Source organism: Ursus arctos, unplaced genomic scaffold (genome assembly GCF_023065955.2).
Source record: "Ursus arctos isolate Adak ecotype North America unplaced genomic scaffold, UrsArc2.0 scaffold_28, whole genome shotgun sequence".
NCBI classification, from domain to species: Eukaryota; Metazoa; Chordata; class Mammalia; order Carnivora; family Ursidae; genus Ursus; species Ursus arctos.
Genome location: NW_026622963.1, coordinates 11975718 through 12002844, shown reverse-complemented (window position 1 = coordinate 12002844; position 27127 = coordinate 11975718). Strand labels below are relative to the sequence as shown.

The window sequence follows — 27127 nt, the reverse complement described above, 5'->3', positions numbered from 1 at the left end:
ATTGTAGTTCCATAAGTGTAGGCATTTTGTTTACTACCACATCCCTAACGCCTGGACAAATGTCTGGCACATTCAACTGCTCAATAACTAGTAATGAATAAGGAATAAATAAATGAATGAACAAAGAATAAAGAAATACATGAATGAATAAAGAATAAATAAAAGAATGAATAAATAAAACAATGGAAGGAAGTCAGGAAGAATTAGTCTCATTCCTGGCCAAGGAATGAGGGCCTCGGACATCTCCTTCTTACCTCAGAGGAAGAACAACACGAGATGTGGGCAGCCCTTCTTCCTATGTGAAGAGCAGGCGCAGGAAATGGGGCCCTGGTGTAGGTTAATGATACACACTGGTGTTTGCCAACTCTGCCAGTCACAAGCTATTTCCTTTTTATTTTGTTTTTGGCTGGTGCTAGGTGCCTCAAGGGGAACTGCTAGGACATTTAGTATCTTTCCTTAGGGAAATCTTCTTAGTTGAAGACATAAAACAAATACACAGGACAAGAGAACTAATGAATTAGCTGTAGACAAATATTAAGTAAGAGGTATAACTAGTAGGTTCCATCTCATATTTCTGAGGCAAGCATCCCTTTGATTATATCGGATAGGACTGAAAAGGATTCTGGGAGACAGAAGTTAGAGATAACTAAGGTTTTAGGTCTTGAAATCTGGTGAGATGACAGGAATCATGAGCAGAATAAGGTAGTGAAGAGGAACAGCCAACTTTGGGTGAAAGCCAATGAGCTTTAGAATATGACATATTAAATATAACTTCTTGGTAGAAACTGCCAGCAGGAATTCCATCAGGGCTTTGTTGTGAATATGATCTGTGCCTTAACTTCACCTGCTCCTGCCTTGATTTACTTTTTCCTATTTTCTTTTGTTCTAATTCTTTTCATTAAAAAAAAAACACATATACTGTAATCTCTCTCAAATCTGTTTGGAAAAAGATGGGGTACAATAAACATATATTAAAAACAGCAACTTAGGCAAGAGACAGATGTGTTAGTTCCCATTTGCCCCTTCCTTATCTAAGCCTGTGAGGGAGGAATTATCGGATTCACTTTTACAATGCGAGGAAACAGGCTTTGAGAAGCTATGTCTGCCCCTGGTCCCAGAGTTAGGAGAGCAGCAACTGCAACCACGTTTTTCTGACTCCCAAACCTGTGCTCTTCAACACAACCCTACACAAAGGTTTTCTTCTTGAGATCCTGCCCTCCAAAGTCCTAGAGCCACTGGGAGTCCAACTGAAAGTGTATCCTGGATATATTCTGCTGCTCTAAACCTGGTGAGCCTACACCACATGTACTGACAGTCTGCCTTCGTCAGACCCTATCCCCTCTGGGAGTGGTCAGTCACTGAAGGCTGCCCCTGAACTTTGGTCCTGTGGGGTAGGGTCCAGAAAGCTCCCTTTCTCTGGCACAGTCCTAGGCACATAGTGGACATACAAGTTGAATTGTAGCAATGAAGTGGTCATTGTTCTGTCCCTATAAGTCAACTAAGTCTTTATTACTAGCAGGGATAGATCTTTCAGAAAGCGCTGAACCCAGCTGTGAATACAGAAGCAGCCCAGAAGCTTCTGCTCTTGTGCTCTTCTCACTCTCCAGATCTGAAGCATGATGTAGTCACCCCTCCTTATCACTCTAGAGGCTGCCGTGCTCCCTTGGAAGGTCTGAGCAGGACTGCTGAAGATAACTCTACAATGAACATTTAGCCCAGGACACACAAAAGGTGCTCAACAAATGTTACTTCCTTTACTTTTACTTGCTGACTCCTATTACATTTACTTCATTCCCTATCTCCCAATCTCAGAAAGTCTTTTGTCTAGGGACAGTGGCTAATGACAACAAAAGGTTCAAAAGTTAACAAAAGTGATGTCAAGAGACAGGGTGACAAAACCAGATATGAGACTGCAGAGAGAACAGAAGACAGATGAGAACAGGATACTGGAAACACATTTATCTTCAGGGTAGGCTGGAACATGGAAGAGTATAGTTTTCAAACACAGCTATGGCAATATTTCTGGTCCTATACGCTCTTCTAGGACCTTCATATTCCCCATGAAGAGGTGAAGTCTATTTCTCCTCCCTTGGAAGCACTTGGGGGGATGTTGTGACGGTCTTGATGAATAGAATTCAGTGGAAGTCATGCTGCATAACTTCTGAGGCTAGACCGTAAAAGGTGATATGGTTTCTACCTGGCTCTCTGTCAAGATGCTCCTTCTTGGAACGTGGCACCATGCTGTGAGGAAGCCCAAATTCGCTTCTGCAGAGTGACCAGATGGAAAGATCCTCAGCTAACAGCCACACGAACTACAGATGTGTGTGAATAAGTACTCAGACGACTTCAACTGCCAGCCTTCCAACTTCTAGTCTTCTTCCAGTCGAGGCCCGGATATTGTGGAACAAAGAGAAGCCATTCTCTACGTATCGTGACAAAATTCCTGATACACAGAGTCTGTGAGATTAATAGATGGCTTTTTTTTTTTTTTAAAGATTTGATTTTTTAATGTAATCTCTACCCCCGATGTGGGGCTTGAACTCATGACCCTGAGATCAAGAGCTGCATGCTCTAATACTGAGCCAGCCAGAGTCCCCAGCAGATGGCTGTTTTATGCCACTAAGTTTTGGGGTGATTTGTAATATAGCCATAGTAATTGGAACAAGAAGAAAAGCAAAGGAAAATATGTGGAAGGGTGAGCCCAGAAGAGTTCGGGGAGAAGAGCAGGATTAGAGTCTGTAAATTGTCAAGGAGCAATTAGGACTAGTTCTAAAAGGTAGAAGTAGGGAAACAGGTTACAGATGGGTATGAGAGATTTTTTAGGCATTCATTAAAACTTAGCAGTGACAGAATAAGTTCCCTTAGTAAGCAATGAGTTCCCTGTCAAAAGAGATATTCAAATATAGACTGGATGAGGCTACTGAAGAGATTCACACATGAAGAGAAGACTGGATTAAGGTAACATTAAGATTCCTTCCAGTCAACAAAATGGGACAATGGATTAGATCTGGGGTAGAAGGAAGAGAGATGAGACAGAGATGATGACGTCCAGAGTCTGATGAGATGATACATAAAAAGAGACTTAGAGAGGATTTAAAAAATTCTTTTTCATTCCTTTTGCTTCTTGATTGTTAATGGTCTCTCCCACTTTCTACCTCCTCTCTAATATGTTCTCCATCAGGTATTCTTGATACTTGATTAACGCTCCAAAGTATGCTTCTTAGCATTTCACCTTTCTGATCGAGGCTCTTGATGACCCCACTGCCACCGCATCTCAGCAAGTCATTTTATATAGTTCACACAGTACTTTTACATTTGTTATCTCAGTTGAACCTCCTAACAACCTGGGAGGCACTAAAATCACCACCTCAGACATCTCACAACGCAGCTCAAGGAAGTACTCCATTGGTTCTTCATAGATCTCTGCCATGATGTCTTGGCTTGAGCTGTTGTCTGTAACTGCCTTCCTCTCAGCTCTAAACGTTCCAACCCCTTCTGTCTTTCAAGGCCTATATTAAATTTTAGTTGCCCTAGGAAACCGCTAATTCCTACAACTAAGAGTGGTCTTCCCCTCCTTTTAACTCCATCAGTGATGATGTAATAACAGTAGCCTATGTTTATTAAGCACGTACTACGTGCCAGGCGGTGTGCTAAGTGCTTCCATGTGTTATCTTCTATCCTCCGTATCACTCTCTGCCTTATACCGTGGGTCTTGGTATATGCGTCTTCTTTCCTCTACTGGTTGACAAGGTCCTTCAGGACACAAGTGATGTCTGAGTCATTTCTGCTTTCTCCCAAGTTCAGCACAGGGCCTGGCACAGAGCAAGTGCTACATAAATATTTGTTTAATGCATGAGTGAATAATTCAGGCAGGCAGAGTTAAAGTTTACCTTTGCCTGAACAAATGGTTTTCAAGCACCCTTAAACACTTGAGAAGCACTCATTTATATCTACATAGTTAATGAGCTAAATTATAAATCATTCTTATCTTTTTATGACACAGGTTTCCAGGGACCTTGGCTAGAACCATTTTGTTAGTGTAGTTTATGGATATGAAAAAATATATAACAACAAACTCTTTTTTGTGTAAATATATTCTAGAATGTAGAACAGTCTTCTCCAACCAGTTAGAATTAGTTAGGTTTTATAAGCTCCTCTCCTTATTCTGTGCAGCCGTAAGGACTGTGAACTCTTTCACTGTGGATCCACTGCTTCCTGGCCCTCTCCCTGTAGCGCCTAGTACAGTTATAGACTAGGAAATGATTGCTAAGTGAAAGGCCTGTGTTGGCTGCAATTTATAATCACTCAATACTGTTCTGATCCTATTAGTTCAGCTAAGGAGTCAGCACCTTCAGGGGGCCTCCGTGAGTCTCAGCCAATTAAGGCAGTTGAGATGCTGCCCTGAGATTTGAAAACTATCCCCTTTTCTCTTTGCTACTTAAAGGACCAAGAATGGAAAAGTGATAACAGTAAAGGCTAAAGAAATAAGCATTTCTGAAAGTCCTATTACAGAGGGTTGAATTTTGCTTAAGTGATTAAGAATCATAACTTGCAAAAAGTTCTTCGATTCACATTCTGGAGTAATCCTAACATAAAATCAATCCTTTCACCAGAAGATCACAATTTCAATTTTTACTTAAATGCAAGTTCAAAACCAGGCCTGGTACAAAAATCATCAGTCTTTTCTCCCCCCATGCTGAAGCAAAGATGAATAACATAATCCCTGACACCCAAATTGTCTTTCAGAAAACCTAGGTAAAAATGAGAAGATTAAGGGCACAATAGGAGAGTAGAGCAAAGGCAGCCCTGCTGTAATCACTGTCACAGAGCCCGGGCCACCAGCAGACTGCAGTGTTTACCCAAAGCCCTGGGCTAATCAGTGTACTTAATTATCTCAGGGCTTGCCAGCTCATAAGAAGCGATTTTTGAAGGCCTCTCTGGCTCCTCTTTGTCTTTCTATTCCTGCTGGTCATAAAAGAGCTTTGACAACAAGCTCTCCTCAACTTTCTGGCTCTGGTTGGCTTGTCCTGATAGCCAAAACAGGCATTATGTCAATTACTCCAATATAACAACAGCCACACTACCTTTCTTCCCAGACACAGCTGTGACCTTCTAGAGAAAAACTCTGACATATGTAACAAACTGCTTTCAACAGGCTATTGTAGTTTATAGTTTACAAATAAAATTTCCATGAAGAAATGGGGAAGTAGTTTGAAATGGTCTTGTAAATATTAGAGGCAAACTAATCTGAAGCGGTAGGAAAAACTCCCTGTATTCTTGTGGTTTGGTGGTGTTCAGGAAAAGTTGAAGACTGAAGGATGAGGAGCGCAGCAATTAGGGATCGTTCTTTCACCTCATTCACAGAAGTGGCTGATACTGATACTGCTAAGAATTTCCTAGGCAAATTAAGCCAGGAAACACCTGGACCTGTTTTTATTTTCCCCTAGAATAATCTGCTTTTGTAGCAAGGCCTACTAATAGAAATTGGTTGAGTAACTGAAGATGGAGAAGGAAATTATAGTGGGAAAAATGGATTAAGAATTCTTAAAAACCACCAAGCATTAATCACTGATTTATTTAAAATCCAGTTGCATATGCACATAAAAACAATATACATATACACAAAAACATTGGTCTGCTTGGATAATCCTTAGGCCTATTTCCTCTATGGAAAACTACTTATATTCCCTAATCTGGAGATGATCCCATCTACCACTCACAAATTTCAAGTCAGAAACCTGGGAGCCATTTTAGGTTCTTCCCTTCCTTCTACGTCCCACATCACCAACCTCTATGCCATCTCTCTCACATTTATTCTGTATCCTCTCAGTGCATTTGCTCCTATTTCCGCTGTCCCCACAGCCCTCAACATTTCCCACTTGGTTCCTGCAAGAGCCTCTCCACTATTCCTTCTGCCTCTAGGCTCATGCCATTCCAGTCCTTTCTAGCCTTTTCACTTAACAGAACTCTCATCCTGTTACTCTCTCTTAAACAACTTCGTGACTTTCCACAGCTCCAGTGCGGCACGCCAAGCTCTTGTCTCTCTGTTGGCCTCCGTGGAGCTAACATCTATGGAATTCATTTAATACTTCACCTCCCGTCACTCTTCATAGTCACCCTCCCGCACAGTTACATCAAACTGAGCATGAGACAGTGTCTTGTGTATCTGTATCTCTTGGTTTGGGTTGCCTCCAAACCCGACCCTGAAACAGGGATATGGGTGCAAGCAGTTTACTTGTGAGGAAGCCAAGGACAGAAAGAGGGAAGGGAGAAAGCCGATCAAGGATGTGTTACTGCATAGCTTACCACGGGCGTCCCTCTGACAGACTGTACAGAACACCTTGGAGCTCTCACTGAGGATGAGTGGAGCTGGGATATAATCCACCCATTTATTGCTGGAGAGTCACTCCCAGAGGTATTAACTCCCCTGCACTTGTAGCAAACAGCTACTTGTCCAGAGACTATCCTCAGGCAGAGAGAAATACAGGAATCCGTTGGCAGGTGGCCTCCAGGGGGGCCAAAGACAGCAATAACATCTGCTATAACACACAGAGCATGTATTATGCCCCTTTTCTGTGTGACATTCCTCCCTCTATTGTCTTCCTGGGTCCTTTAAGATTTAGTCCATTGACACCTCTCTTGACCTCCGGTGGGAGTGCTTTACTTCCTTCTCTGTGAACACTCTCTCCTGCTGCAGCTGTTAGTTTACAGTCTGACCCCAGACCAGGCTCTGGGCTCCCTGAGGGCAGTGTCTTGGGTACCTGTCTTGGTGTCTGGCACAGGGCAGATGCTCAGTCAATGTCTATTGGAAGAGGACATGACTGTGTGTGTTAAAGAGAAGGGGATCCTGTTTTCCATATATGTAACTGAGAAAATCTTCAAAGAAATGAAATATATGCTCCTGCCATTTTGAATTACACAAAGTCAAGTGTGTAGGTGAGAGCGCTGCAATAGGAACGTTGTATCCTAATTCGTTAGTTTGGCTCAGTTCCTTTCCCTATAAAAGCAAGTGCTGTGAATGACCTCTAAGCTTCTTTCGAGCTCCACAGCTTTCAGGTGACTAATCCGTGTGAAAGTGAAAGCTGAAGCCCTCAAACTGTACAGCAAACACATATGGAAACGCTTACGTGCATGCTATTCGTCTGGATTTAAGGAAAGAGTACAGGTGACAAAGACTTGAGATGCTGGAAGGTTTATAGTGCTGTGTATACAAAGAACCACTGTAGGAAGGGGTCTCCTGGGTGAGAGGATACCTCCTAGGGAGCAGCCTCGCTACTGCACAGGAGCTAGCCGGGCAGCATGGCAAGACCCCAAGCTGGCAGGTGCCAATGCCCTGGATGGAGCCCTGTTAGTGCTGCTAGCCTCTGATGTGGTACCACCTGAGCACATTCGGGTTATGGACCCACAAACAGCCACTTCCTAAGCTGTCATCTAATCCCTGGAAGGCAGGCTCTGTCTGCATTTCTAGAAGGGAACGCTGAGTATAGGTTGTGCTTGGCCTCCCGGACATTCAGGTAGTCTTAATCTTCCTAGAGTGTGACTGAGGGTAAAGGGGGGTTAGCATAAGGGAGAACAGGTGGGTTTCGGGGTCCTATGTATAACAGACTAAAAATATCTTAGTTCATTGTAGAAAGCAAATTCTCTCTTTTAAAATATTCTGAACATAGTCACTGGCATTCTGTGTACATTGAATACGGAGGGATATTTCTTTAAGCAGCTAGACTTCAGAAGTTTCAAATTTTTAACTTTTATTTTAGTTTTAACTTTCTTCTTAACATATCCTTAAAAAAAACATATAATTCTTTCTCTAACAAATCAATGGCATAAAAAAAGAGGCAGAGGGGAAAGGGAACTTTTACAGAATAAAAGAGACTTGAGAGATGTAACAACCAAATGTCACCTGAAATTTGGATTCTGGTTCCAAGAAATTATGGTAGAAAGATGTCTGAGACAGTGGGGAAAAGTGAACATGGACCGGGTACACTACAATATTATTTTTAGATATTGTTTCTATCGTTCTATAAAGTATTATATGCTAGGTGTGATAATGGCATCAGAGATGCATGCTGAAGTATCTTCAGTGAAATGAATACCTGAAATTTGTTTTAACATGCTCTGGCCATAACTCCCCTCCCCCAAAACAAAAACCCAACAAAACAAATCAAACACCCAGGGGGTAAGTGGGGGGATAAAATAAGACTGGGAAAATATTGATAATAGTTGGAGCTGGACAATGGATACTATAGGGGTTCATTATTGTACTCTTTCCTTTGGGGTATGTTTGAAAAGTATATGAAATATAAATAAAAAGGGCTACAGCAAAAAAATATATGCAATGCTGCTTAGAATTTAATTGTAAGAAAATTATTTTACTGAATATTCTTAATATGCCTGAAGGCTATGTCATATTCCTATCAGAAATACAATCACTATTGCAAATGATTCTTAATTGCTGGGAGGGGAGAGAAAAGAACATAATGGGGGTTTGCTCTGCCCTTCCTAGAGAATTATTGCTTTTGAAGACAGTCCACAGGATGGGGTGAGGGTCTAACAAGCCAACTAGGCCAGCAGTTGTGTAGAGGCCGCTTTTGGGCAACCAATTTGAGCAACAGAAACCTGACTAAGGTAGAGGGCCCACATGACCCCCAACCCCCCCCCCCCCAATACAAACAGGTCCACTAGGCGACCCACCTCAGAATATTCATAAGCCCCAGCTGACCAATGGGCTACTTACAACCAGGCACAGGTACCAAAACCGGAAAATTCCATATGTTCTCATACCTCCTCACTTCCCCTTCTTACCTACACCCCCTCCCCCACTGCCTCGTGGCAGACCGTCTCTCCTTTGCTGTCCTGCCTGCTGCTCCCCTGAAGTATATTCAATAAACTTTTATCTCCTTTGTTCTGCCTTGGGTGAATTCTTTCACTACCCACACTACAGGCCTCCACCTGATTGGGTTGTCTGTCCTACACATAGGTCATATGTAACTTCAGGGAGCTATTGTTTTTGGATGGCTCCCTTCCCTTATTCATGAAGGTACCCTGGAGAAAGAGACAAAGGGGGAAAATAAACAAACCTAGGAGGCTGTAAATAAAAGCATGTGAACACAGTCATGGACACTATGAGGCTTTGCTGTATTGCGCTGAGGGTCTGGCTTGGTCTGGTGCAGGCTTTGTTATTGACTCACTAACTCAAGGAGAATCACTTGATTCCTCTGAATTTCAGCGGAAGTAGGATTGGATGACCCCTAAGATCTCTTGCAGCCATGACAGTTAACTGTATGATACCAACAAAAAAAATAGAGTCTGATAGGAGCGTGTAGCCAGGGAAAAACAAGAAATACAAGACTAGTCCCAATATGGGAGACCAGTAAGGACAAAGGTAGGGCAAAGAAGAAAAGAGGCCAAGCGACCACTTGTATCCCTATGAAATGACCCCAAGATGGGCAAAATTTAAGAGATGTTTCCAAAGTTGAGTCCAGATTGATATCAAGTAGAAGTCTTACCTTCTGGTGACAGCAAAGCACAGCATGCACATGCCATGTAAGAGTTCTGTGGCCTGCTGCAGAAATGTGGCCATCTTGGGATTCTCATCCACTGGTCCTTGCACTGAGAGGAAGCAGCCATGAAGCTTGTTGATAAGACCTATGTTCACCACGTAGCTAGATGTAGGGAGAAACATGTATTATCAGTCTGCATGGGCTGGCAAGATCTTCAAAGATAAGTTTTAAAAACACAGGCTTAGACCCCTCCAACAAGCAAAGAACACAGGTTTGGGTAAAGCATCTCAACTAATAATTTCCTTAGATTTAGTCCTGAATAATTAGCTATTTCTGTAAGTGATTCTCTGATGCTATTCTTTAAGAAAGATGAGTGAAAATGATTATCTGATCATTTTTAGTGGTCTAAAGAGTCTATCAATAGTCGAAATGATTTATAATTACCTCTACACTCTTGAAAAGCAATACTTTTTAAAGTACCGGAGAGCCAAATTCACTAGAATGTAGGTATTCAGAAAATAAGATGATGCTACCCAGATATATTCTTGTTACAACCTAAATTATTTTTTTATAATAATTTTTTATTATGTTATGTTAGTCACCATACAGTATATCCTTAGTTTTTGATGTAATGTTCCATGATTCATTATTTGCGTATAACACCCAGTGCTCCATGCAATACATGCCCTCCTTAAATACCCATCACAACCTAAATTTCTAATGTAGGTTCTCTATTTTTCAAAACTCTATCACCATTAAGAGTGTAACAGTGAGAATCTAATTGCTTACTGTTATGAAAAGTACCCATCTTGACAGTTGACAATAACATTTAGGAAGTCACATTCATCTTTTCAGCCTATTAAACAGCTTTCCAGAGCTGTTTATTAAACTGGACCAAAAATAGTAGCTCTTTTATTAGTCTGCAAAGCAGCTATTATTGAAAATAGTATTTCAAGACTATAAATGATCTTGTAGACAAATCAGCCTTAGCTTAGATTTTATACTGATTCAGTGTTTCTGTATTTACATGTATGCAAGGGGCAGGACTTTGAATACAGTAGTTCTGAAAATCAACATGTTAACTTTTAGCAATAAATGCAAAGGAATTGATGCTTCTACTCATAAGTGCACTACAATCCCCAGCACTATTCATCTACCAATACACCTATTTGTAGAAGTAAGGAAAATCTGGTGAATAATTCATGTCTGGAGCTTCTTCCAAGTTTACTACTTAGAAGGTGCAATATAATGGTCCCTTTCTCCTCTTATATTAGGAAATATAATCACCTGGGCTACTCAACACCTCCTACAGTTTTAAAATTGGGAAGTATGAAATGATGACCACCAGACTTACTCTCTTATAATGAAGGAAACTGACAGACTGACATGTGCACACAATGAGGATCTTATCATATTCTGATTTAACAGAATCAGACTCAAAAACAGACTCTTACATTTGCACAGAGCTTTTCAATTTAGAAGGTGTTTTTATATTAATCATCCCAATGAATTATCCTAACAATCCCATGAGAACAGATAGAGCTTTGGTTTTTGTCCAACCAGCATATTCTCCTCTCCTATTCCATGTAGCCCTGGTGGGATTCTTAAAATACTGTGCTCTCCTACAAATGCGGAAGTTAGTATGTCTCCATGATAGTCAAAGCATTCATTAGCGAGGCCATAATAACATGTTCTAGGATGGGTACATGACATAAAAAGGACCAATCAGGATCTTCTGTGGGATTAATAGATGACCACAGGATGAATCTCTTTTCTCTGTACTGAGAGATATGAACCTGGGGTTTGCTGGTAGCCAACTTACTTGTTACACAAATATATGCTTATAGGATGAAGCCAAGAAGAGACAAGTAGAAGTGAGAAAACAGACAAAGCCTGGATGGTATAATTGGAGTCTTAGCATCTAGCTCCAAACCTCTACCTTTCCAGTTACAGAAGTCACTTTACTAGCCTTTTTTGCTTATTTCAAGTTAAGTTTCTAAGAGTTCTAACCATAGAAAGTAAAAATTTACTTTTTATGATTATAAAAGTAATACAGGCTCATTATGAAAATTTATATAGCAAAGAAAAGCAGGAAAAAACAGAAAGTTGCCCATAATTTCACAAAAGACAACCACAGTTTTATATGTTTCCTTTTGTTTTTTCTTTTTGATTTTTTTCTCTATATGACTGACATTAAATTGAATTTTATTCAACTATTTTAGGCATTTTCTATATCATGAAAAATATCTTTGTAAGCATTACATTTTAAACCTTTAAAAACCATATTATTGAAAAGTTTTAACATAACAAAAAAAGACTAGGATATCAAACCCCCATGCATTTATCATCCAACCCTGATAACCATCAACCATGGCCAATCCTACCCATCCACACCTATCTTGCATAATGTATAAGCAAGTCTAAGTCATTACATAATTTCATTCATAAATGTTTTAATTTGTATCTCTAAAAAATAAGAACTTGAAAAAACAACCACAATATCATTACATCTGAAAGTAACAATAATTCCTTAGTACCATCAAGTAACTAGTATTCAAATTTCTAGAAGTATCATAAATATCTTAACATTTTTAATAGTTTTTAAAAAATTAGGATCCAACTAAGAACCATACATTATAATTGGTTACTGTATCTTCCTAAGTCTCTTCTCAATCTCTTTGTTACCCCTCTGTCTCTCTTTTCTTCCTTTGCAAATTTATTTGTTGAAAAAACGTGGTTGTTTATTTTATAGTTTCCCAAAATCTAAATTTTGCTGCTTATATCCCCGTGGTGTCATTTACCATATCTTCTTTTTTTTTATAATAACATTTTTTATGTTAGTCACCATACAGTACATATCTTCTTGAACTACGTATTTCCTGTAAAATGATCTAGATTCTAGAGGTCTGACGGCATATGTGAACATCATTTTTTTTAAATGGGTGAATAATTTTCTACCAGTGGAATATTTTTGGAGCTTCTGGTAGTTTTCAGTATCCGACACTATAAACCATGTTGGGATGAACATTTTGTGTACAAATCCTTGCCAGACTTCAAGTTACTTTCTAGAAGTAGAATTACAGAGCCAAAGAATGTGCAGATTTTCAGAATTCTTGATATGTATAGGCCCATTACATTAAAAAAACCCTTGAATCAATTTATAGTCCTACCTGTAGGGTAGGAGAAAACCATATTCACTGTGTGGGGGTTGGTATTACTATTCCCACTTGATAGATGAGGAAACTGAGGCTCAGGGATTGTAAAGTACTAGTCCAGTCAGGAGAGATGCAATATCCTAAGGTCTTCTGATTCCTGATAAGGTGTCCTTTCCACTAAATACACTCTTGCGTGGCATTTTTTGGGGTCCTTACTGAGGTATGAGCTGTTGTTGTTTTGGGGGGGAGGGGCAGAGGGAGGAGAGAGAGAATGTTAAGCTGGGCGTGGAGCCTGATGTGGGGCTTGAATCTCAGAACCCTGAGATCATGACCTGGACAGAAACCAAGAGTTGGAACTTAACAGACCGAGATACCCAGGAGCCCCTGAGGTATGAGTTTTTAAAACAAGAATGGAAAATATTTTCTCAGACCATTCTTGAGACTAATAATGACCACACAAAACTTTAAAACCACCTAGTTTTGAGATGAAAATGGCTTAACCAGATTTCCTGTACTAGTCTTGAAATAGCCAGAAAGGAGGAAAGACTTCCAGAATGAATGAAACAGCATAGAAAAACCAAACCAAACCATAATGAACACTATTGAGCAGGTGGTCCTTTCTGAGCGTGGTCTCCTTCGGTTACTGGGGGCCATCAATGGTGCCTACTGAGTCTGACCAATGCTTTTCTAAACTGTTTGTGTCCTGAATCACTGCTCTGGCAATCTTCAGATGATTGCGTAACAAGATACTGAAACTAAATGGCTCTAAAGCATCAGTGCAGAAAAATTCATTTTTGCCAACTTCACAGTTTTGAGGGAAGAATGTAGAATGTGCCAATGGATGTTGGCATCAGCAGCAACACATCTTTTACACTGTAATCGTTAGGCTGAAATTATAATGTTGAGACTGTTAACCATATATAAGATGAAAAGCTTTAATGTGGACTTCTTAGAATATACATCCTGGGAAACATGCTGCTGTTGTGACTGCTCCAGAAAATGGACCTCTCCATTTATTTCACCACTTGAGATTTGAAATGAGTCCCTCTGCAGCTTTTGCCACTGGAATGTATAAGCTGAAAGATATCTATCTACCTGGCTCCCTCTGTATAAAGATATCTATCTATCTATCTATCTATCTATCAATAAAGATTTGAATATATATTATATATGCTGTGTCCCATAAGGTCTGGCATGCTGTGCTTCCATTTTCATTTGTCTTAAAAACGTTAAAAAAATTTCTTCTTTGATCCATTGATTGTTCAGGACTGTGCTGTTTAATTTCCATGTATACGTAAAATTTTCAGCTTTCCTCCCATTATTGTTTTCTAGTTTCATATCATTGTGGTAGGAAAAGATATTTGATAAAAATTCCATATTCTTAAATTTGTTGAGACTTCTTTTGTGGCCTAATATATAATCCATCCAAGAAAATGTACCATGTGCACTTGAGAAGAATATATATTCTGCTGCTATTGGATAGAATGTTCTCTATATATTAGGTCCTTTGGCCTATAGCATTTAAATCTGCTGTGTCCTTATTGATTCTCTGTCTGGAAGATCTGTCTATTGTTGGGAGTGGGGTATTAAAGTCAATAACTATTATCATATTATTGTTTATTTCTTTTAGTTCTATTAGTATTTGTTTTATATATTTAGGTGCTCCAGAGTTAAGTACATAAATATTTATCACTGTTTTATCTTTTTAGACTGACCCCTTTATCATTATTCAAAGACCTTCTTTGTCCTTTTTGATATTTTTAGCTTAAAATCTATTTTGTTTGATATAAATATAGCTACCCTGCTTTCTCTTAGTTACCATTTCCTTGAAATACTTCTTTCCAACCCTTCATTCTACATATGTCCTTAATGCTAAAATGAGTCTCTCGTAGGAAGCATATGGTTGGATCTTGCTGTTTTATCCATTCAGCCACCCTGTGTGCTTTGATTAGAGAATTTAATTCAATTACACCTAAAGTAATTATTAATAAGTAAGGACTTACTATTGCTATTTTGTTGTTTTCTGATTGTTTTGTACTTTCCTTATTCCTCGCTTCTTTTCTTGCTGTCTTCCTTTGCGATCTGATGACTCTTTGAGGTGGAGTGATTTGACTCCTTTATAATAATCTTTTGTGTATCTACTACAGGTTTTCCTTTGTGGTTACCAAGAGGCCTAAATAAAATATATTTATTACATCCCACTTTATGCAGATAAGTTTGACAGCATTTAGAAACTTGATGATTTTACTTCTCCCCTGCTCACATTTTAGGTTACTGATGTTACAATTTATATTTTTTAATAGTGTGTATCCAATAACAAATTACTGTAGTTATAGTTACTTTTAACACACTTGCTTTTTAACCTTTAAACTAGGGTTGTAAGTGAATTGTGCACCACCATTGCAGGATCAGACATTCAGACTTTGCCTGTATGTTTGCTATTTCCAGTGACTACCACACATCCATGTGTTTTTGTTGTTACCCTCCTTTTGTTTCAGCTTGAAGAATGCCCTTTAGCATTTCTTGTAAGGCAGGTCTAATGGTGGTGAACTTCTTCAGCTTTTGTTTGTTTAGGAAAGGCTTTATTCTTCATTTCTGAAAGACAGCATTACCAGACACAGCATTCCTGGTTGACAGTTTTTTCTTTCCATATTTTGAAAGGCTGGGCCTTGATGTTGAACGGGACTGCAGGCTGGACTTCAGGTAGGCTGCTGGCTGGACTCTGATGCTGGGCAAGTATGCCCCCTGGGTTCTCTCGTTGTGAGGGGCTCCCAGCTATATCTCAGAGTTAGGCGGGGCTATAGGCTATGCTTTGAGGTTTCCCAGGGTCACTGTTCAGGCTTCCTGGTTATGTGTGGGGCAAGAAACTATCATCAACAGTTGGGTTAGATGCTGGCTTGGCTACCTGCCTGAGCATAGCTGTAGGATGGGCTACATGGCTGCTTGGGTTCTTTGGCTGCTCAAGACCCGAGATAATGCTGAGCAGCTGGGCAGGGATTTGCTTCCTGCTCAAGTGGGCCTATAGAACAGGCTCTACAGCCAGTACAACCTGGTGACTGAGGAACCGAATCAGGCAGAACTGCCAACAAGCTCCTTGCCTTGATGGGACTATTGGTTTAGCTCTGTGAATGGGCAGAAATGCTATCTGAGATTTCTGCTCAGGAATGCAGTCCACCAGGATTTGAGAGCTGATTGCTGTCAGTCCCCCATCCCCACCCCCGCCATGTGGTTGAGCCTTGCAGATTCCCCCAGTGATCCTGAAGATTTCCCAGGGTCCTCATGAGGCAAAACCCAAGTGGGCCTCCTAGGGAGTGTCCCACAACCCAGGGGAGATGGATATTCACTTTGGGCTCTCTTTTTGCACTGGAGAAACTACAGGCTTAGAGGGACCCTCTCAGTGCTGCACTATGCCAGCCTGGGGGAAGGGTGATGTGGTCAGAGTGTTAGCTCTTCCTTTCACCCTTCTAATGCAGTTCTTCTTGGTCTCTGAGGTTCAGGGAGGGTACTTCAGTCTCACCCACCCTTAATTTCTGGTATTTTCACAATGGTATCTTATTTATGGACAGTTGTTAGCTGGTCTTCTTGTGAGGAGGACTGATGTTGGCAGGAACCTATACTGTCATCTGCTCAACAACACAGTCAACTCTATAGTACAGAACTAAGATCTTGTAAACAGAGACCTACCCCAAGGAATTACCACTGCTCCAAACAAGTAGAAGCATCATCTGTGGCCCTGTGCTTCCACTTCATAGTACAGGATGGTTGGTAATATTTTAGTGCATTCCAACCACATCTCAGCAAGGTTCTGAAGGCTTAACGTCCAAGATCAAGGGGCTGACAACGTTGAACTCCTCTGTGGACTCTCTTTGGTTTTCAGATGGCTGACCTTTTGCTGCCTCTTCACACAGCTGTCCCTCTGTACATGTGCCTACTGTTGTTAATATATGAAGGCTCAAAAGAATGATGCTATATAATATTGTGTAAACCTATGATTACTCATAGGTAATCTCTGTGTAGGTCAATTTGGCAATATGGACAAAAACACTTAATGCATATTCTTTTGACCTAGAAATTTTACTTCTTAGCATTTATTTTAAGAAAACAGTCAGTTGCAGGGAAAGATGAGTGTACGAATAGAATAAACCTACATAAGTAATAATAGGTTACTTGAAGCAAATAAATGAAATACTTGGAAAGCCAGTAAAAAGTAATTTGCAAGTTCCTATTGATTTAGAAAAATAAGTAAAAACATCATAAATATGTACAAGTATTACAGTATTTTTGTAAAAATAAAATAACCACATGTATGTACACCAAAACCAACTGAGTGACATCTTTGGGTGGAAGGATTCAAGGTAATTTTTGTGTGTTTACAAAAATACCCATTGTTCTCTTCTGTGTTTTCTGAGTTGTTTTTCTCATTGAGCACACATTATTTTTATAATTAGGAAAAAGAAGTTATTCTGAAAAGGTGAAATGAGAGAGAAACAGCCAAGCCATCTGTTATTGCAAGAGAACCTGAACACTTAAAGACACAGCAGTAGAATGAAGGTGATAAATCTGAGAGAGACTAACAAGGCAGAATCAATAAGTAGTAAAGACTGACTTTAATATTGGTTTAGTAAAGGAGTCTCTGTGAGGAGTCTGACAATGCTCAGATTGCTGGCGTACATAACTGAATGGGATATTGGTGCCACTGCTAAGGACAGAGGACACAGGAAAAGGAGTTCCTCTGGGTGGAAAGATAATGTGTTCAGTTTTGAACTTGTGGAGCCTGACGTGCCTATGCTACCTTCTGATATGTGGCTAGGGTTTGTTGGCTAGCAAAATACTAAAGTACAGTTTTATAACTTCTTGAATAGATGCCTTATATTTGATAACTTTTGATTCCAAAAGACTGATATTAGTGACTTGGACTCATCCACTTGCCTTTTGGATGTACAGTTTAATTTTCCTGTTTTGAGAGATAAATAAAAATTTCTAATTGGATATGATGAATAGAACTGTGCTTCAGCAAAAGACTTCAAAGAGCCAAAGCAATCCTGTAAAAGAACAAAGATGGAGGCATGACCTCCTGTTTTCAAACTATAATACAAAGCTATAGTAACGAAAACAGTATGGTACCAGCGTAAAGACAGACACAGACCAATGGAACAGAACCGAGAACCCAGAAATAAATCCATGCATCTACAGTCCACAAATATTTGACAAGGGAGCCAAGAATACTCAATGGGGAAAGGACAGTCTCTTCAATAAATTGTGCTTGGAAAACTGGATAACCACTTGCAGAAGAATGAAACTGGACCCCAATCTTACACCATTCACAAAAAGGAACTTGAGAAGGATTAAAGATTTAAATGTAATACTTGAAACCATTTAACTCCTAGAAGGAAACACAGGGAAAAAACTCCTTGACAGTGGACTTGGCAATTTTTTTTTTTTTTTGCATATGATACCAAAAGTATTAACAGAAGCAAACATAAAGAAGTGGGACTACATCAAGCTTAAAAGCTTCTGCACAGCAAAAGAAACAATCAACAAAATGAAAAGGCAACCTATTGAATGGTAGAAAATATTTGCAAACTATATGTCAGATAAGGGGTTAATATCCAACATACATAAAGAACTCCTACAACTCACTATTAAAAACACAGATAATCTCATTAAAAAGTGGGCAAAAGACCTGAATAGACATTTTCCCAAAGAACATACAGATGGCCAACAGGTACAGGAAAAGATGCTCAATATCACTGAGCATCAGGGAAATGCAAATCAAAATCACAATGAGATACTGTGTTGTACTTCTAGGAATGGCTATTATCAAAAAGAAAGGAGATAATTTTGGCAAGGATGTCAAGAAAAGTGGAGCCTTGTACACTTTTAGTGGGAATGTACATTTGTATGGCCACTGTGGAAAACAGTACAGAGGTTCCTCAAAAAATCGAGACTAGAACTACTATATGATCCATCAATTCCACTTCTATGTATATATCTGAGGGAAATGAATCACCATCTCAAAGCAATATCTGCACTCTCATGTTCACTGCAGCATTATTTTTTTTATTTAAAATTTTTATTATGTTATGTTAGTCACCATACAGTACATCATTAGTTTTTGATGCAGTGTTCCATGATTCATTGTTTGCGTGTAACACTCAGTGCTCCATGCAATACATGCTCTCCTTAATACCCATCACCGGCCTATCCCAATCCCTCACCCCCCTTCCCTCTGAAACCCTCAGTTTGTTTCCCAGGGTCCATAGTCTCTCGTGGTTCATTCCCCCTTCTGTTTACCACCCCTTCATTCTTCCCTTCCTTCTCCTACCGATCTCCCTGCTGTTCCTTATGTTCCACAAATGAGTGAAACCATATGATAATTGTCTTTCTCTGCTTGACTTATTTCACTTAGCATAATGTCCTCCAGTCCCATCCATGTTGCTGCAAATGTTGGGTAATTGTTCTTTCTGATGACTGAGTAATATTACATTGTATATATGGACCACATCTTCTTTATCCATTCATCTGTTGAAGGGCATCTCAGCTCCTTCCAGAATTTATCACTGCAGCATTATTGAGAATAGCCAATACATGGAAACAACTCTAAGTGTCTATCAATGGTCTATCAATGGATGAATGGATAAAGAAAATGTGGTGTGTGTTTGACTGTGTGTGTCTGTATGTGCATAATGGAATATTATCCAAAAAAGGAAGGAAATCCTGCCATTTGCAACCACTGATGGACCTTGAAGACATTATGCTAAGTAGAAGAAGTTAGATGGTAAAAGACATATACTGTATGATATCTCTTACATGTAGAATCTAAAAAAGCTGAACTTCTAGAAATAAAGAATAGAATGGTAGTTACTAAGGCCTGGGGGCTAGGGGAAATGAGATGTTGGTCAAGGGTGTACGGATAAAACTTCCGTTTGTAAGATGAATACGTTTTGGGGATGCAATGTACAGCATGGTGACTATAGTTGACAATACTATATCACGTACTTGAAAGTTGCTAAGAGAGTAGCTTTTAAATGTCTCACCACACGCACATAAAAGGTAATCACGTAAGGTGATGGAGGTGTTAACTAACCTTATTGTGGTAATTATTTTGTAGTATATTTGTATCAAATCATCACATTGTACACCTTAAACTTATACAATATTATATATCAACCATATCTTGAGAAAGCTGGAAAAAATAGAACTGTGGAGCTTCAGTGTTGGTCCATTTCCTGAGCAAATTTCAAATCAGTATTTTTTCAAATTGCGATCTGCTTCTATCCTACAAACAATACCGCTTTCATAGAACTGTGCTAAACACTGTAACTGCCAATATTTTCACTTTATAGAAAAAAGTTCTGATTTTTGACAGCCAAACAATAATATTTGGATATTCTGTTAAAGGTCCTTTTATTTGTTTTTGTATCCCAGGACCTTGTACGGTATCTGACACAAAGTGCTACAGGTGAACATTGCATGAACTGATAAATGTTTCTGAGAATCCCTTAGATCTAGACACTTGACCGAACCACGTAAAATAATGAGAATAAAAAGTGGTATTACCATCTCTGTTAGAAATCCTCTTGCCTCTTTTATGCCAGACGAGGAGAAGGAAGAGACATATGTCTGGGTGGTGTGCTCTGTTCCAGCTCCACTTCTGGAGCACAGACCAGAGAACAGCACCAAAGACTGTGCTGGAACTCTCTCTGTCCAGCCTTACAACTCTACCAATATAAACTGACAAAAAATTCCAGGTTATGGTGGGGAGTGGAGTGAGATTTCTTGTCAGTATATCTGAGAGGTGAGAAAGCAAGCATGGAAACAATTAGACATGTTCTGTTTGCTCCATTGGGCAGGTCTAAACTACAGTTTGTGGTTCTACACATAGCCATCATGGAGCCAACTTACAATGCATTCTATATAAGAAAACAACCTTCACCAAAAGTGGTTCAAGTCAGAGAAAGAGTGGCAGAGTTTTCTTTTAAAGGACTGTGATTGTCCATCATCCTTTTTAAGTTATATGAGATTTGTTTTGGCAGATTACCAGTTATTTTTTTCCCCAATACCTTCCTCCTTTATGAAGGATCTGGTAACTATAATAATATATGTGAAAATGTATGTACTTTCTCCTGCAAAGCCCATTAGAATTACATTGAAGCCTTTGGCTGGTCCTTCAATCTCATCACAGCCAAGGCATGGACAAGAATGCAGGGTTGCTGCATCACACGGTAGCCCAAAGGAGAATGCTGGAACAGAATGGCATGTGTCAGCAGAGAGGGCTAGGTTCTACAGTGACCTAAGGAGATGGGGAAATTGAATGGGATCAAGCAACTGAGAGAAAGGCCAGGGAGGGTAAAAGTCAAGTGCTGTAAGATAAGTGGTTGTGAATCCAAAGGGCCTAGTACTCTCTAGCAATAAATATGCTTGCGGAAGCAGACAGATAGAAGGGAAAAGTGAACAAAATAATCAAGGGGAAGAAAGATATCGAATGAAACAACTATTCTCAAGAAAGCAAGTTGGTACAGCCACTCTGGAAAACAGTGTGGAGGTCCCTTAAAAAGTTAAAAATTGAGCTACCCTATAATCCAGCAATTGCACTACTGGATATGTACCCCAAAGATACAGATGTAGTGAAGAGAAGGGCCATATGCACCCCAATGTCCATAGCAGCATTGTCCACAATAGCTAAATCGTGGAAGGAGCCGAGATGCCCTTCAACAGATGACTGGATTAAGAAGTTGTGGTCCATATATACAATGGAATATTACTCAGCCATCAAAAAGAATGATTTCTCAACATTTTTTGCAACATGGATGGGACTGGAGCAGATAATGCTAAGTGAAATAAGTCAAGCAGAGAAAGACAATTATAATATGGTTTCACTCATTTATGGAACATAAGAAGTAGGAAGATCGGTAGGAGAAGAAAGGGAAGAAGAAAGTGGGGGTAAACAGAAAGGGGAATGAAACATGAGAGACTATGGACTCGGGAAACAAACTGAGGGCTTCAGAGGGGAGGGGAGGTGGGGGAATGGGATAGGCTGGTGATGGGTATTAAGGAGGGCACGTATTGCATGGTGCACTGGGTGTTATATGCAAGTAATGAATCATGGAACTTTACATCAAAAACTGGGGATGTACTGTATGGTGACTAACATAATATAATAGAAAATATTATAAAAAAAAGAAAGCACTGCAAAACACCAGAGGAAATTTATGAACTCTTCTGAGGCAAATGCAGAAGAGGACATTCTCTTTTCTCCTATTGACCTACAATAAGCTTCAGAGCAACAAACTGCATGGATTTTGGAAACCAGAGATCAGTGCTGATCACAGAAAAGTTGCTGATAGGTAGGGCAGGTAACTGATTAACACCAGATGGAACCCTACGGGGAAATTAAATGTCCTACCTGATTCAAGGTTCATGAGGGAAAAAGAGTTCAGATGTCCGAATAGAAGTAAATTTCCCTGGAGAAAGGGTGACCTTTGAAGAGAACAGGGTTGACCTTGAAGAGGCGTCAGAAATTGCTACATTTGTGTAGTGGAAAGCACACAGGTTTTGGAAGTCCAGCTAGACCTGAGTTTCGATCTCAAATCTCCTACCTACTTTTAAATTCATCTATTACGTAAACTTAGGCAAAGCACTTAACCTCTCTGAGCAATTCCCCCACCTACAAAGTCTGAATTAGAAGTCCTACACCTACAGGGCTGCAAAGCCTCCAATACAATATCTGACACATACCGAGTGCTCCATAAATGGAAGCTATTACTGTTTTAAGTCTGAACCAAATTTAAAAACAGAGATGACCTGACATAGGGGAATTCTCAGAAATTCTTGAGTTGGGAAATAGTTGACAGAAAGTTATGAAAGCTTGGACCACTATATATTCTGATATCAAATATTTAAATATCAAGAATGACAGATGAGCTCTAATTGTATTGCTTTTCATTAAGAGGACTTTTCTTCTCTGTGGTACAAAATGTAATGTATTTTCCACCAAAAATTTATGGATGGTGTTGTGAGAACCAGTGCTATCACATGGGCACTGAGATTTAAATAATTTTAATATAACATTTTTTTTTAAAGGAAGAAAAAAGTTTGAAGAAATCTAGCAGTTTTACCTGATAAGGTCCTGAACTCGACTGTTAAAAGCATCACCTTGTGAGGGTTTGTTTTTCATTTCCTGTGTCGATATTTTTGGTGTAGCTGGCTGGCTGTTTCCTTCTGGTCGATTGGCAATCAGGCAGCTAAAAACCACAGCACTGACTTTGAGAAGTCCAGTTGTCAAACCTTCAAAAACTTGCTTATTTGTATTTCTTCCCAAAATAGCATTATTTTCATCTGGAACATAAACCTAAATGGAAAAAAATACAGTAACTGTATTTCAGTAAAACCACCAGAAATGGATGGAGATAATTTGGAAACTTTCTGGAATCATAAGTAATTTTGAAATTGTCGAGGTGGTAGCTAAATGTTTGAGTGTTGGTTCTGAAGTGAGGTTGCTGAGTTCAAGTCTCAGCTTTGTCTTTGTTAGTTGAGTGACCTTGGACGGGTTACTACTTCCAAGCTTCATTTTCTCACATAAAACAGGGACAACGACAGTGCCTCTATCTTAGGGTTCTTGTGAGGATTAAGTAAGCTAATCCACATAAAATGCTTAGCTCATGCCGAGGCATATAGTAAGTACTCAATACATTTTATTTATCCAAATGAACAAATTATATTAAAAACTTGTATAAGCCCAGAAAATGAACCAATTGGTAAACTGACAGCAGCATTGTTTTCTTGTTAAAGTGAATCCTAAAAATATCTAATCTAAATTTCCCTATTAAAATGAACTTTGTATTATCACAAAATGGCAAAACAGTTTTTTTCCTAATGTATAGGGTCATAGTTGGCTATCTTTGTGTATAGTTTACAGGAAGTAACATGGTTAAAAGTTGGGACTAGGAATTAGAACCTGGGCTCAGGTTTTGGCTCTGCAGCTATATGGTCTTAGACAAGTTCCTTAACCTTTCTGTGTCTCAGTTTCCAGTTGTAAAATGAGGATAATCATAATCATAGCAGTAAATCAACCTGTGTAAATTCTTAGAACAATGTCTGGTACGTAGGTAAGCCTCATTGACATGTTATCTGCTACTACAATTGCTACTCTTACTATGATTCCTACTATTACCAGGAGTAAATACTGTGTATGAACATCAGCTCTCACAGAGAAGGACGACTTAAGAAGTACAACGGCTAGATACATAATTACCAGGCTGGGAGCTCTGTGCCCTTGTTCTGTGATTCTGGCTACTTAAAGGCTCACTCTCCCCAGGAAGAGGAGGGGCTGCCTCCTGAAGGCCTTACTACCAAGAAAGGGGCAGAGACAATAAGCTAACGGTGGGAAGAAAGGAGTCTGGACTTGGAATCAGATGGTACTGTATTCAAGATCCAGTTTTTCCTCTAGCAGATTACATGACTCTGTAACTTTACATTTCTGAGACTTGGTTTCCATATCTGCCTACCTGCTGGGACTACTATAAAGTTCAAATAAGATGATGAAGGGGAAAACACCTGGCAAACTATTACACTTCACAAATGCACTTACTTGGTAACAATCAGCCTTTGCTTATCCTCACTCTATACTTGCACCCGTTCTATCAGAAGATACAGGAACGAAGGATCACTTGGATTAAAAAAGAGGATCTTTATAAACACAAGCGAATGTTCCTTCCATTCCTTTTGTTGTTGTTAATTTAGACATTCCATGAAAATCACTTTCCTGAGACTAGCCTGTTTAAGACTGTTGACCATAAGTTATCTCCGACCACTGAGCCATTCCAAAGCCCAAGTAATTAGAGAATCTTTCTGCAGTGTGTGCTCCAGTTAACTGATGAAAGTTCCCTTTGAAACTCTATAGCAGTTGTAAAACAGTCACACAAACTTCTTCAGACTGTGACTAGTGTAACCTAGCCTGTCCCAATACAGAAGGTGGTATATGATGAATGGAGTTTGAACCTAGGATTTCTTATGTCTGAATGAGGAGGTTATGCTAGAGTGAAAAACTCCTCAAAAATGTCAGTGGCTTCAAACAATAAAGCTGTATTTTTCATTCACATGACATGTCATGTCAGGCTGCCTGGGGCTCTGCTCTGCATCCCTGTTATCCTTTCTCTGGAGCCCAGGTGGCAAAGCAACCACCATTTATAGCAACAATGACCAAGAGAACTTTCTAAGACGATCAAAGTGTTTCAGTCTACACTGTTTTATACCTGCACTAGTCACGTGTGGCTTTTGAGCACTGCAAATGTGGGTAAGGTGACACAGGGACTCAATTTTTAATTTCAATTAATTTTAATAGTGGCTAGTGTATTGGACAGTATGGAGCACTGCAGGTTACAGTGGCAGAGAACAAAAAAGATCTCTGCAAGGTCCTGCATCAACATGAAATGCATTATCTGAAAGGGACACCATTTTTGCTCACAGTTTATTGGCTAGAACTAATCACACAGTCCAACCCACCACAAGGGAACCAAGAAATGTCATCCTACTATGTACTTGGAAAGAGGGAGAGAAGAAGAACATTTGGTCCACAATGCTATTGACTGCATGGTATTGTTTCTTCCATTATGACTATACATAGATTATTCATAGTGAAGCTATTTAGCATATGATTATATTTACTTTCTTATACAAATTTTTGGTTTTAGTAGGGTAACTTTTTTCGTATGCTGAATCTCCTATTTATCTGTCATTAATTCATTGTCAACCCTTCTGATTAAAGTGGAATTTCCTCTCAAGTTCAAACACATCAGGGATTGTTGGTTCTTTTTAGCCCCCTCAGTGGAGACATTCTTCCTGAAACGTACCACACCCCTGCACTAACTTGGCCTGCTTGCTCTGTAAGCCTACTACACGACTCTCGTTTTGAGACTGTCCTTCATCTTCATCTTAAGAATTCCTCCTACCCCTTTCTGGGTTAGATTGCCTTTATTTCTTGGATTCCACATCTTCTTTTTCTTCTCATTCTCTCATTTTGTTGAGGAATATATTCCAACAACTGCCTAAGAAAGGATGCAGCACTGGGTGTTATATGCAACTGAGGAATCATTGAACACTACATCAAAAACTAATGATGTACTATATGGTGGTTAACTTAATATAATAATAATAAAAAAAAGAAAGGGTGGCTGTACCAACTTGCATTCCTACCAACCACTCTGGAAAACAGTGTGGAGGTCCCTTAAAAAGTTAAAAATTGAGCTACCCTATGACCCAGCCAAAGATACAGACGTAGTGAAGAGAAGGGCCATATGCACCCCAAAGTTCATAGCAGCATTGTCCACAATAGCCAAATCGTGGAAGGAACCGAGATGCCCTTCAACAGATGACTGGATTAAGAAGTTGTGGTCCATATATACAATGGAATATTACTCAGCTATCAGAAAGAACGAGTTCTCAACATTTGCTGCAACATGGACGGCACTGCAGGAGCTAATGCTAAGTGAAATAAGTCAAGCAGAGAAAGACAATCATCATATGATTTCTCTCATCTATGGAACATAAGAACTAGGAAGATCGGTAAGGGAAGAAAGGGATAAAGAAAGGGGGGGTAATCAGAAGGGGGAATGAAGCAGACTATGGACTCTGAGAAACAAACTGAGGGCCTCAGAGGGGAGGGGAGTGGGGGAATGGGATAGGCTGGTGATGGGTAGTAAGGAGGGCACGTATTGCATGGTGCACTGGGTGTTATACGCAACTAATGAATCATCGAACTTTACATCAGAAACTAGGGATGTACTGTATGGTGACTAACATAATATAATAAAAAAACATTAAAAAAAAAGGGTGCATGGGAAGAAAAATTTTGAGACCGGTGTGTCTGTAAATATCTTTCTTTCATCCTGATATGTGAATGATAGTTTGGCTGAAAGGAGAATTCTTGGTTGGAACTAATTTTCCTTTGGAGTTTGAAAGAGTGCTCTCCTGTTTCCAACTTCAAGCACTGTTGTTAAGAGGTCCAATCGAATTCCTAATGGTTTTGTACATGGCCTGTTTCGTCCTTTCTGTGAACTTTTAGGAACTTCTTATCCCTGATTTCCTGTGTCTTGGTATAGGTCTTTCTTCTTCTTCGTGTGTGTGTGTGTGTGTGTGTGTGTAAAAACTCAGTGGTCTTTTTAATCTGAAAACCACTTTTCACTTATGGGGAGATTTCTTGCATTATTTCTTTGCTAATTTCCTCCCATTCATTTTCTCTGTTGGACTTTGGTTCTGAACGGAGCCTGTAATATTCTTATATTTTGTTTTCTCCTGTTTTTCATCTCTTTGTTTTTTGTTCTACTTCTTAGGTGATTTCCTTAACTTTATTTTCCAGTCCTTCTACTAAGTTTTTCATCTGTTACATTTCTACTTTTCAGGAGCTCTTTTTTTTTTTTTTAAGATTTATTTATTTGAGAAAGAGAGAGAGCAGCATGTGTGGGGGAGGGCTAG

At 39.5% G+C, this 27127-nt stretch overlaps 1 protein-coding gene across 14 annotated transcripts in view; it reads right to left on the bottom strand.

Moving 5' to 3' along the window:
- SCAPER (S-phase cyclin A associated protein in the ER) overlaps window positions 1-27127 on the bottom strand; it is a 522862-nt gene that overhangs the window by 50464 nt on the left and 445271 nt on the right. For all 14 annotated transcript variants that reach the window (XM_057303865.1, XM_048221477.2, XM_048221494.2 and 11 more), the window contains 2 exons: window positions 22774-23006; window positions 9507-9662 (listed from right to left, as the gene is read on the bottom strand). In XM_057303865.1, the coding sequence (XP_057159848.1) occupies window positions 9507-9662; window positions 22774-23006 (389 nt within the window). The remainder of the gene's footprint in view (window positions 1-9506; window positions 9663-22773; window positions 23007-27127) is intronic.